The sequence below is a fragment of the Daphnia pulex genome, chromosome 10 (assembly GCF_021134715.1).
Source record: "Daphnia pulex isolate KAP4 chromosome 10, ASM2113471v1".
Taxonomy (NCBI): domain Eukaryota; kingdom Metazoa; phylum Arthropoda; class Branchiopoda; order Diplostraca; family Daphniidae; genus Daphnia; species Daphnia pulex.
In genome coordinates, this window is record NC_060026.1 from 1,681,113 (window position 1) to 1,694,181 (window position 13,069).

The window sequence follows — 13,069 nt, forward strand, 5'->3', positions numbered from 1 at the left end:
TGAAGAAATTAAAAAGATTAAAGGCGCTCCAAACATTTTTGGGGGGCGGATAGATAACTAAAATAAGGGATAGGGATAGCATTATGTTTTCACCGACAGAAGGAAAGGAACGTAAAAGAAAATGCACATTTTTTTAGATTAGATAGATAGATTAAATTATTATTTAGATGAATTTCGAAAAGCTAAAACAACTCGAAAACAACATAAATTTTTTTTGCCAAGGTTTTCTCATGACGACTGTTTTTCTAAGTTTTTGTAAAACACCGCACATATGCTCGTGTTCAGGTGCAAACCGTCGAAGTTTTCCATGAACGCATGTGCGGCACTTATGGCAGTTTTCACATATGGACCGGATTCACGCAGCACTCTCTTCGATTTAAACTAATACACACTGCGGCAGACTGTCTAAATTACTAACCATTTCTTAATTCATCAGAATTAGTCTACCGTAACTTGGTGCAGATCTTATTAAAAAAACGAAAAAAACCTTAGCTACTGACGTCAATGCAATGCATGCGCTGCCTCCGCCTCTTTCGAATGAGATAGAAATTCTAACTGCGTATACCAAAATGTATACGTGGACATATTAAGCGTATAAATAAGAACCTTACTTCAGTTGAAGTTTCAGAAAGCGCTGTAAGTTTCAAACGCGGACGTTTAAAGATGAAACTCTTGCCAGTTTTTGCTTCAATCCTTTTCTTCTATGCGATGGTCGTAGCGGTAAGTAGCCTTATACATTTTATGACTCGTCCTTTAAAGTTAAGCTGTTGAGAATAGCGCTATACACTTACAATAGAATAGAATGAATTTTCTTTCATGTAAATGCGAATAATGTTATTTAATGGATTTAATGATGTAGCCCCGAGACACACTGCAATCTTTCCTCTATAGATTTTTTACCTATACGATAAGTTCCACAATTCATTCATCCTCTCCGAGTCTTTGGGATATTTTGCTTCTTGGAACTCACCAGTCACCAATCAGTTTCAATAAACTTAAATAAACCGTTTTTGAATTTTCCTTAATTTTTATTTATAATTATTCCATTTACGAGTAGTTTGGGAACAAATAGACATTGATTATTATGTGCTTCAAAGTTTGTTCAAGTTTCATTTTAAGTTACCTTCGGTCACTCTTTCTAAAAGCATGACTGACAAATTGAGTTATAAAATTTACTTGCACGAGTCGAAGTCACATCAAAGAGTAAAAAATAAATCTTGTACAACCAATTCTCTTTTTTTCCAAGACCAACATCACAAAAATGTCACATAACGTCAGAGCAGTGGGCCAGTGGCACTACATCTCGTCGACCTCTTAATTGCAACATTTTATGAATTGAAAGATAAGCCTGAAAACCCCTATATATAAAGAGATTTGAACGGATTTAAGATAAATAAGAAATGTTGTCTGGCTTACTACGTGTTACTTAATAAATAAGAAATGCCTGTGAGGAATAAGCTTTATTGATCATGACATTTATCTGTCATGTCAAGTATAGCAGTAAAAAAATAATAAAAAAAAACGAATGTAATGACCAAAAAATTTTTTGCATTTAAAAGGAGGCACGGACTACATCGAAGACGACTAGTCCTGTGTCGAAAACAACAATCACTGCAATACCAAATACCAAATACACATGTTTTCTTTGGTGGTGTTGGGGCGCTCGTCCAACTACACAGCCCCCAAAGACGACGACTAAAACTACGACTACTACAAAACCAACCACAACAACAACAAAACCAACCACAACAACCACAAAACCAACCACAACAACCACAAAACCAACCACAACCACCACAAAACCAACCACAACCACCACAAAACCAACCACAACCACTAAAAAGCCAACCACAACCACCAAAAAACCAACCACAACCACTAAAAAGCCAACAACAACCACTAAAAAGCCAACCACAACCACTAAAAAGCCAACAACAACCACCAAAAAACCAACCACAACCACTAAAAAGCCAACCACAACCACTAAAAAGCCAATAACAACCACAAAAAAACCAACCACAACCACTAAAAAACCAACAACAACCACCAAAAAGCCAACCACAACTACTAAAAAGCCAACCACAACAACCAAAAAGCCAACCACAACCACTAAAAAGCCAACAACAACCACCAAAAAACCAACCACAACCACTAAAAAGCCAACAACAACCACTAAAAAACCAACAACAACCACCAAAAAACCAACAACTTCTACACAGACGGAAACTTCAACAACCGCACAAACTACTTCAACGTCACAGCCAACAACTTCAACGACACAGACGGCATCTTCAACAATCCAACCAACAACTTCAACACAGGCGGGAACTTCAACAACCGCACAAACAACTTCAACGTCACAGCCAACAACTTCGACGACACAGACGGGAACTTCTACAACAAATGCAGAAACTTCAACGACCCAACCAACAACTTCAACAACACAGACGGCAACTTCTACAACCATTGCAGAAACTTCAACGACCCAACCAACAACTTCTACACAGACGGGAACTTCAACAACCGCACAAACAACTTCAACGTCACAGCCAACAACATCAACGACACAGACGGCATCTTCAACAACCCAACCAACAACTTCAACGTCACAGACGGGAACTTCTACAACCGAAGCGGGAACTTCAACAACCGTACACACAACTTCAACGTCACAGCCAACAACTTCGACGTCACAGACGGGAACTTCTACAACAAGTGCAGAAACCTCAACGACCCATCCAACAACTTCAACGACACAGCCAACAACAACAACGACACAGACGGCAACTTCTACAACCGAAGCGGGAACTTCATCAACCGCACAAACAACTTCAACGTCACAGACGGGAACTTCTACAACCCAACCAACAACTTCGACGACACAGACGGCAACTTCTACAACAAATGCAGAAACTTCAACCGGGACTTCAACGACCCAACCAACAACCTCAACCACACAATTAGAAACTTCAACGACACTCCCGACAACTTCAACAACTGACCAATCAACTTCAACAACACAAGTAGAAACTTCAACGACACTCCCGACCACTTCAACAACTGACCAAGCAACCTCAACAACTGAACAAGCAACTTCAACGACACAATCGTCAACAACACAAGTAGAAACTTCAACGACACTTCCGACAACTTCAACAACTAACCAATCAACTTCAACAACACAAGTAGAAACTTCAACGACACTCCCGACCACTTCAACAACTGACCAATCAACCTCAACAACTGAACAAGCAACTTCAACGACACAATCGTCTACAACACAAGTGGAAACTTCAACGACACTTCCGACAACTTCAACAACTGACCAATCAACTTCAACAACACAAGTAGAAACTTCAACGACTCTCCCGACAACTTCAACGACACTCCCGACAACTTCAACAACACAAGTAGAAACTTCAACGACACTCCCGACCACTTCAACAACTGAACAAGCAACTTCAACAACTGAACAAGCAACTTCAACGACACAATCGTCTACAACACAAGTAGAAACTTCAACGACACTCCCGACAACTTCAACAACTGACCAAGCAACTTCAACGACCCAATCGTCTACAACACAAGTAGAAACTTCAACGACTCTCCCGACAACTTCAACGACACTCCCGACAACTTCAACAACTGACCAAGCAACTTCAACGACACAATCGTCTACAACACAAGTAGAAACTTCAACGACACTCCCGACAACTTCAACAACTGACCAATCAACTTCAACAACACAAGTAGAAACTTCAACGACACTCCCGACCACTTCAACAACTGAACAAGCAACTTCAACGACACAATCGTCTACACAAGTAGAAACTTCAACGACTCTCCCGACAACTTCAACGACACTCCTGACAACTTCAACAACTGACCAAGCAACTTCAACGACACAATCGTCTACAACACAAGTAGAAACTTCAACGACTCTCCCGACAACTTCAACGACACTCCCGACCACTTCAACAACTGAACAAGCAACTTCAACGACCCAATCGTCTACAACACAAGTAGAAACTTCAACGACACTCCCGACAACTTCAACAACTGACCAAGCAACTTCAACGACACAATCGTCTCCAACACAAGTGGAAACTTCAACGACACTCCCGACAACTTCAACAACTGACCAATCAACTTCAACAACACAAGTAGAAACTTCAACGACTCTCCCGACAACTTCAACGACACTCCCGACAACTTCAACAACTGACCAAGCAACTTCAACGACACAATCGTCTACAACACAAGTAGAAACTTCAACGACACTCCCGACAACTTCAACAACTGACCAATCAACTTCAACAACACAAGTAGAAACTTCAACGACACTCCCGACCACTTCAACAACTGAACAAGCAACTTCAACGACACAATCGTCTACACAAGTAGAAACTTCAACGACTCTCCCGACAACTTCAACGACACTCCCGACCACTTCAACAACTGAACAAGCAACTTCAACGACCCAATCGTCTACAACACAAGTAGAAACTTCAACGACACTCCCGACAACTTCAACAACTGACCAAGCAACTTCAACGACCCAATCGTCTACAACACAAGTAGAAACTTCAACGACACTCCCGACAACTTCAACAACTGACCAATCAACTTCAACAACACAAGTAGAAACTTCAACGACACTCCCGACCACTTCAACAACTGAACAAGCAACTTCAACGACACAATCGTCTACACAAGTAGAAACTTCAACGACTCTCCCGACAACTTCAACGACACTCCCGACCACTTCAACAACTGAACAAGCAACTTCAACGACCCAATCGTCTACAACACAAGTAGAAACTTCAACGACACTCCCGACAACTTCAACAACTGACCAAGCAACTTCAACGACACAATCGTCTACAACACAAGTAGAAACTTCAACGACTCTCCCGACAACTTCAACGACACTCCTGACAACTTCAACGACTGACCAAGCAACTTCAACGACACAATCGTCTACAACACAAGTAGAAACTTCAACGACACTCCCGACAACTTCAACAACTGACCAAGCAACTTCAACGACCCAATCGTCTACAACACAAGTAGAAACTTCAACGACACTCCCGACAACTTCAACAACTGACCAAGCAACTTCAACGACCCAATCGTCTACAACACAAGTAGAAACTTCAACGACACTCCCGACAACTTCAACAACTGACCAATCAACTTCAACAACACAAGTAGAAACTTCAACGACACTCCCGACCACTTCAACAACTGAACAAGCAACTTCAACGACACAATCGTCTACACAAGTAGAAACTTCAACGACTCTCCCGACAACTTCAACGACACTCCCGACCACTTCAACAACTAAACAAGCAACTTCAACGACCCAATCGTCTACAACACAAGTAGAAACTTCAACGACACTCCCGACAACTTCAACAACTGACCAAGCAACTTCAACGACACAATCGTCTACAACACAAGTAGAAACTTCAACGACTCTCCCGACAACTTCAACGACACTCCTGACAACTTCAACGACTGACCAAGCAACTTCAACGACACAATCGTCTACAACACAAGTAGAAACTTCAACGACACTCCCGACAACTTCAACAACTGACCAAGCAACTTCAACGACACAATCGTCTACAACACAAGTAGAAACTTCAACGACTCTCCCGACAACTTCAACGACACTCCTGACAACTTCAACGACTGACCAAGCAACTTCAACGACACAATCGTCTACAACACAAGTGGAAACTTCAACGACACTCCCGACAACTTCAACAACTGACCAAGCAACTTCAACGACCCAATCGTCTACAACACAAGTAGAAACTTCAACGACACTCCCGACAACTTCAACAACTGAACAAGCAACTTCAACGACACAATCGTCTACAACACAAGTAGAAACTTCAACGACTCTCCCGACAACTTCAACGACACTCCCGACAACTTCAACGACTGACCAAGCAACTTCAACGACACAATCGTCTACAACACAAGTAGAAACTTCAACGACACTCCCGACAACTTCAACAACTGACCAATCAACTTCAACAACACAAGTAGAAACTTCAACGACACTCCCGACCACTTCAACAACTGAACAAGCAACCTCAACGACCCAATCGTCAACAACACAAGTAGAAACTTCAACAACTGACCCGACAACTTCAACAACTGACCAAGCAACTTCAACGACACAATCGTCTTCAACAACTTCCTAAATTTAAACTTCCACAACTGAAGATCGTCAACGACAGAGCTGAGCACTTCAACCACATCCCAAAGTCAAAGATAACTACGCTCATATAACTGAACAGCATGCTAAAATTAAATATTTGGTAACAATCAGCAAACTAATTCATTTATAAAAGTTGGTTAGGGTAATGGTTTTTTAGCTAAAAATGTATCGTTGCTCTGGTTTCATTGATTAGATTTTAAAGATTGGTTATTGGTCAAATTTTAAATTTTTAAATATCATAAATGATTGAATGATATAGATTTTAATCAGTTATAAACCTAAATGTGAACAATACACTAATAATCGGCAGTAGTTTTCAATCATATCGAAGGCTTGTACATTGTTTCAAAAGAAATCAATTGTTAAATTGTTTGAGTATATTATGTTTTCAAGAAAAGGCGCGAAGAAATAACACATCAAACGACCTTAAGAAGAAATCTAAAATTTGTCTGTAAATCAAATTGAAACATTTAATAACAAATATGAATCGATTTCAATAGAAGAATGAAAAGAAAAGGAAGCATTTCTTTTCACTGGGTAGCAGGCTACAATTACATTTGCAACTGTAAAAGCATTTGATATAGCATTTTACTTGGATTGGAGTAAAATGACGACGTACGTTATGGTTAAGCTTGTAATAGTTAGCAGAAAAGAAGGCGTCACATTGTAAAGACCCAAAGGAGATGCAGCCAGGGGATCGGTTTGAAGCCGGCCGATGAAGACAATGAGAAGCTCACGTTCCCCGTTCGGGATCAAATCCCAGTATTTGGTCAACAGAACCGTCAAAACGGAGCGCAATCGATCGGAGGCGCAGTAGATTTTAGTGGTGAGCAGAGTGCAAATGACGAGCTCGTACACGTTAGTCAAGAGATTGGCCAAATAGATTCCCGCGTCCTCGGGAGAGCTTTGGAACATGTAGAGGACAGAGTAGAGCATGATACAAATGATGGACAACCTCATGCAGTGATTGAGAAACCACAGAACGCCGAACAGAGAATTGGAACGAGTGACAAAACTTCGCAGCGTTTCGTAGTAGTCAAACAACTGCCGCAGATGCGTGGCAAACAAATAGCCGCGATTCAATTCCAATTGATCCGTCATTTTTTCATCGTGATTTGGCGGATCTAAAATCGTGAAAATGCGTTCAAATTCGTTCAGCAAAACCCGCACCTCCAGGGCGATGTGGAAGAACGCCAAAGCGGAAACGGAGTCGCAGAAGGAAGCCAAAATAACCACGCAAGTGATGTTGACAAGGTGAATGGAACAGAGAATAGGAACCGGAATGATTTGACGAATAAACTGAAGGTGCGACAGCAAGTAGGGAACATCCGGTTTGCGGAAGACGACAAAACCCATGCCGACCAGCAATCCGATCAACATCAACAGTCTAGAAGTGTAAATGAGAGCCCGCGTCTTTTTCATCGTCGAAAACATGTCGTGGTGATTGTAGCCCAACATGAGTTCCTTCTCAAAATGGCCCCAATCTCTGAAAAAGTCGAGAAATTCACGACGGTAGTAAACGTACCACAATTGGGTGAACAGTGCGAGCGGGATGGCGGAGAGCCAAAGCATGTAGGGAATAATCGAGTGCAGCGTCGTCATCACCAGGATGGCCATCACCATTTTGGTGAGATGGAAAATCATCATCAGGGAAATGAAACCCATGACGACGGCGATTCCGATGCAGCGAAAGGCGTTCAGAACGGGACGCTCCCGATCGTGGTACGGATGGCACCAATCGGGCATGATGCTAAAGTACCGCGTCAACACCCACCACGGATGCAGAGTGTCTTTCAAGGTCAGTCCGCGAGTCCGGCCGATTTCGATGTGATTGGCTTTTTCCCTAACCATTTTGCGATGAGATAATCGGCAATGCGTGAGACTAAAATAATATAAACTGTATAAAGAAGAAAGAAGAATGAATTGACTGTAAACGAGCTATTTAGTTGAATAATGAATGGAGCTGTTACTTTTATCGAGCAGAGCTGTCGAAGGTTCAGTGTCAACTGCACATCAAAGCCCAAAACAAACGAATGGCTCCAACTGTCAAACAACGAATAAATATATCGTCATAAATATGAACGCCCTTTCCTGAAATGAGTCGCTGTGTGTTCCAGCATTTACTGATGAGACCCACCCAAAAAGAGAAAGATAATTTGAAAGCTTTATTTCACTCTGTAAATGTTCCTTTGTTAATAAAACAAGAGTGGCATCGCAAAAATTAATGGAAATATGGCGAAACAAAAAAAAAGGAAAACACGTAACGATGTTGCGTGACTGAGCGTAGCAGAAAAAGGAGGATCGATATCAGTTGACACGCTTGCCATCATAACCCAACGTATAAACAGTGAAAATGGCTTGGGCGCTGTTGACTTCAACTAACAAAAGAGTCAATGACCAGCAGTTTAAATGGCTATAAAATGCCGTTTAACTATTTCTATAGTTGTTAACGCCATGAATTCCAAAATCAGACTTGTTTGAATGGCCGCCACTCACCAACATACAAATCGATAGAACTTAAGAATCGATAATTTGACCAGTTAAATGAAAATCAATTTTTTTAAAAAGGTTTGTCACTTGGATTGGAGTAAAATAATGACATAGGTGACAGCCAGACTAGCAACGGTCAACAGAAAAGAAGGTGTCACATTGTAAAGACCCAAAGGAGTTGCGGCCAGAGGATCAGTTTGAATGCGGCCGTTAAAGTGGACGAGAAATTTGCGTTCCTCCTTCGGGATCGAGTCCCAGTAGCGAGTCAACAAAACGGCGAGATGACTGCGCAAACGATCTGAGGCGCGGTAGAGTTGCGCCGTTAGCAGAGTCGAAGACACGAGTTCGTACAAATGGATACAAAAATTAATCAAGTAAATTCCCGCGGTCACGGGAGTACTTTGCAACAAGTAGAGGACCGAATACAACATGATGCAAATGACAATCAACCTCATGCCGTGATTGAGAAACAACAGGATACCGAATAAAGAATTAGCACGACCCACAAAACGCCTCACCGTTTCGTAAAATTCAAACAATTGGCGCAATTGGGCGGCGAAAAACAAGCTCGGATCGACGTCCAATCGACCCGACAGCTTGTGGTAATTACACTGAGAATTAAATAACTTGAAAACATTATCGAATTCCCTTTGTAAAACGTGGACCTGACATTGAAAGTGGAAAAAGACCAACGCCGGGACAGTTTCGCAAAGCGTCGTCAACCCCAGAACCAAAATCACATTTACTAAATGAATAAAACCGAGAATAGGGATCGGTATTACGTCACGAAGTGCTTCAAAATTAGTCAACAAATAAGGAGCATCCGGAAAATTGAAAATGATCATGCTCAGCCCCACTACAAGTATTAGCAACGTCACCAATTTAGAGGTGTAAATGAGAATGCGCGGTTTCCTAACCATGGGGTAAACTAATTCTTGGTGACTGTACCGCAAGTCAAGATATTTCTCAAAAAGGTACCAGTCTTTGAAAAAGGCAAGAAAATCACGGCGACGGGCAATGTACCAAATCTGAGTGACAACGGCGAGAGGAATGGCGGACAACCAAAGGAGAAAAGGAATGACGGAGTGAACGGTGGTCATCGACTGAATGGCGACCACCGTTCGACTCAGCTGAAAAATCATCATCGAGAAAACGAAAGAGAAAACGAAAGCAACGCCGGTGTAGCGAATAAGAGTCACCGCTACAGCATCAAGTCGCTTGCGGTCGATGTTGTGCGGATGACAGCACCAGTCCGGCAGAATTCCGCAGTATCGGGTCAATACCCACCAAGGTCTCAGAGTTTCTTTCACGGATGCGTAGTCTTTGGTTCGCCACGCTTCGACGTGATACGTTTTCTTCATGTTTCACGGTTGCAATGCGATCGAGATATGGAAACGGTAAAACTCTGAGACTGAAACAAATAAAAACAGGATCAGAATGGCGGCGATTACTTCAAGATTTTCATTGAAATACTTGGCTAGAGATTGGCCAAACGTTGGCTACATTTTTGGATTGTCAAGAGGAGCTGTTGAAAATTCACTGTTGTCCATCGGAGACAAGAAAGCCGAATGGATGGAACTTTGGACCGACTGTAAATAAATATATAACGTCGAGTAAAGGCTACAATTGGGTACTGGCGATGATTGAAAAGCTTTTTTGTTGACACGCTCAAAGTTTCTGGTTTCTAAAGCAACCAGGCGTCAACATCACATTACCCACAAGAATAGGGCTACGACACGGAGCCTCAGTTATAGAATAAAAATGCGCAAAAACAATTTGTAAATTATGACTGCAAACAAGCAAACAACGACAGCTTGGCGACGCACACAGTTATTAGATAAATGAAGTTAAAATTGCGGTATGTACGGTCACGCGGAGCCGGTGTCTAATCGAAAAGTTTATCAAAAAGATATGAAAATTCCGATCGATCGATCAAATACCTCAACAAATTTGAAATCCATCAAGAAGTAAGACAATAAAAACGTCAATTTTCTTCTAGATTTCTCAACGCTGAACCGAGGAAACTTAAGATTTTCCATCCAAAATTGAAAGAGAAAAAAAAAGAAAACCAATTACAACTGAATGTGTCTCATTTGTAACCAATTGACTTGTTTGTATTTTTCATTGCCTAACGTAATTATTATTTTGAAGCAATACCGAGCAATACTGCGCAACCGAACCAAGCAAGCCTTACGAAATATCTGAAGACACTTCAATCAACTATACGCCAAAGGTATAAAAAGCTGCCCCTGCTTGATTCCGTCAGTTAGAAAACTCCAGCGATGAAGACCTCAACAATATTATTCTTCGTACTAACTTATTTTCACCTGTCTCTGAGTCAAGCGGACAATAATTGGGACCTTCAATTCCACTTTGATGGCTACGAGAGGCAAAACAAAGACTTTCTAATGAAGAGCTGCCCGACAAACATCAAGGACAACGTCGCCCAAACAGGTACCGCCAACTGAAATCACTTAAAGTCTATTCTCAACGGCAAACACCATTTTTTATACAGTGAAGATGTTTGAAACATCTCTTCAAAAGAAAGCGCTGGAATTCCCCACGAACAACAAGGACAAGATTCACGTCCACTGCGTCAAAGATCCACTGATGGGCAACGTCTTCAACTTCACCATCTACAAAGGCGACAACGATTTCACGGGTAAAGACGACCGGGAGCGGGATGAAGATGAAGGGCAAAGAGGACGGTAAAAAAGGAACGAGTTTCATTTTCGCTTGGTGGTTCAAACCGAACCCGAAAATGTAGAACACGTTCAACGAATTTTTCCACATTTTCCAAATCAAAACGAGCGGCAGCCCAGAACTGACCAAATTCCCTTTGGCCACTCTGAGGTTATCGGAGAAGAACGGCTTCTACTTGCATCCCAACGACTTGAACCGAAATGGAAACAAGTCTTACAAGTTGCTGGACCTCAAAGGCAAATGGATTCAAGTGTTTGTCGAGGCCGTTTTCAAGAAAAAGGAGAACGGCGGATACATTCGCGTGATTCTCAAAGACGAGAACGGAGATGACCTAATCCTAATGTCCGAATTGAATATCCCTCACGAAGTAAGTTGACTTATCTCTCATTGAGCTGTTTGTCAGGATGACTATTTAATGTATTTGTTTTTGCTTACCAGATGTGGTGGGAAGAAGCCAATTTCAGACCGAAATGGGGCCTGTACCGCAAAAAAATCTTCCGTCTGTCAGCCGTCCGATTGGGAGCTATTCCAAAACGTCCAAATCTGGAAGAAGATATAAAGTAAAATATAATTATAAGATATAATGCGTTTAAGTCAAGCGATTACGCAATTCAATACTGTTGGCTGCCGAGTCTGGCACAAGAATAAGAGAATAAACAACGCAACGCGGAATAATAACAAGGCCGAAATGGCTTGGCAGAATTATTTCGCGGATTCTCCCTACCACACGACCTACCGAAAATGTTGCGTGCGTAAGATATTTGAAGAAGACTACATCATACATCATCATACATACACGATATAGTCTAATAGACGGGTAATATAGAATGATATAGAAAGGGAATATTTTAATCGTACGCAATAAAGCCATAACTAAGGTATTAAATAATTAAATAAAATATGCTATACATAACCAAATGAATTTGTACTTACGGTAAATATTATTCCGGAATGGAGTCAACGCGGTGGAGTCGACGGAGCAAAGTGGATCTCGACGATTCGTTTGAATTCCGGGATATGGATCAGAAAATCGGCCAGGTTTCTTTTTATCACAGCAGCCAACATAAGAAACACAAATAAATTGAACGTCGATTTCAAATATTACATCAATTACTTTAATGTTAAAATAATCAAGGCAACAATCGAAATGATTTTCTATGAATATTCGTTCCTCCGTGAAATAAAAATCCGGATTTCGTGAGGGAAAGTAAAATACAGTTCCAAGTTTCAAACTCACTTGCGATTGACACGCGAGACGCCTATAGTAGGGCAATGGTATTTCTTACAACACGTCACCTACTCGGCTACTCTCCAAGTATAAGCGGCGTAAAAGTTAAGTGCACGCTCTAGTGTGTAGCGTGCGCTGCCAGCGTTGATTTCCTGATTTGCTATATCCATCCCTTAGTTGGAAATATGCGAAACCCACCAAACCGACCAAAGCCAATGCTCTCTCTCTATTTATCGCAATTGATCCGCCTATATTAGTCAAGAGGTTAAAAAAAGAGGCTGACGTGCCCTATTTCCACTGATTCCTGTCAGCTACTTCACCCATAATAATAATATTCCCACCAAGTGCGGAAAATATTTGGGATCAACTCACATGCGCTCACGTAAGTAGAATTGGTAATAGTTCAACTTTAC

At 41.5% G+C, this 13,069-nt stretch overlaps 2 protein-coding genes across 10 annotated transcripts in view; one reads left to right on the top strand and one right to left on the bottom strand.

Annotated features, from left to right (window-relative positions):
* The window catches only part of LOC124206077, a 37,569-nt gene that overhangs the window by 10,375 nt on the left and 14,125 nt on the right, over nucleotides 1–13,069 (bottom strand). For 3 of the 8 annotated variants that reach the window (XR_006879544.1, XR_006879546.1, XR_006879545.1), the window contains 2 exons: nucleotides 12,362–12,470; nucleotides 11,864–11,971 (listed from right to left, as the gene is read on the bottom strand). Coding sequence is in view for 5 of the 8 variants with exons in the window: in XM_046603714.1 (XP_046459670.1) it covers nucleotides 8,809–10,086 (1,278 nt within the window). In the remaining 3 variants the exon portion in view is untranslated. Of the gene's footprint in view, nucleotides 1–6,602; nucleotides 8,133–8,205; nucleotides 10,315–11,863; nucleotides 11,972–12,361; nucleotides 12,471–13,069 lie in introns of those variants that run through there. The other 5 variants (XM_046603714.1, XM_046603713.1, XM_046603716.1 and 2 more) reach the window with 4 other exon arrangements.
* LOC124206075 (mucin-2-like) lies at nucleotides 493–6,558 on the top strand. 2 transcript variants are annotated; one of them, XM_046603709.1, is made up of 3 exons: nucleotides 493–720; nucleotides 1,560–5,816; nucleotides 5,895–6,558. In XM_046603709.1, the coding sequence occupies exons 1-3, from the start codon at nucleotides 664–666 to the stop codon at nucleotides 6,216–6,218; spliced, it is 4,638 nt and encodes a 1,545-aa protein (XP_046459665.1). In that variant the 5' UTR covers nucleotides 493–663; the 3' UTR covers nucleotides 6,219–6,558. The 2 variants fall into 2 exon arrangements, with proteins under 2 accessions (XP_046459665.1, XP_046459664.1); XM_046603708.1 differs by having other exon boundaries at nucleotides 1,560–6,558.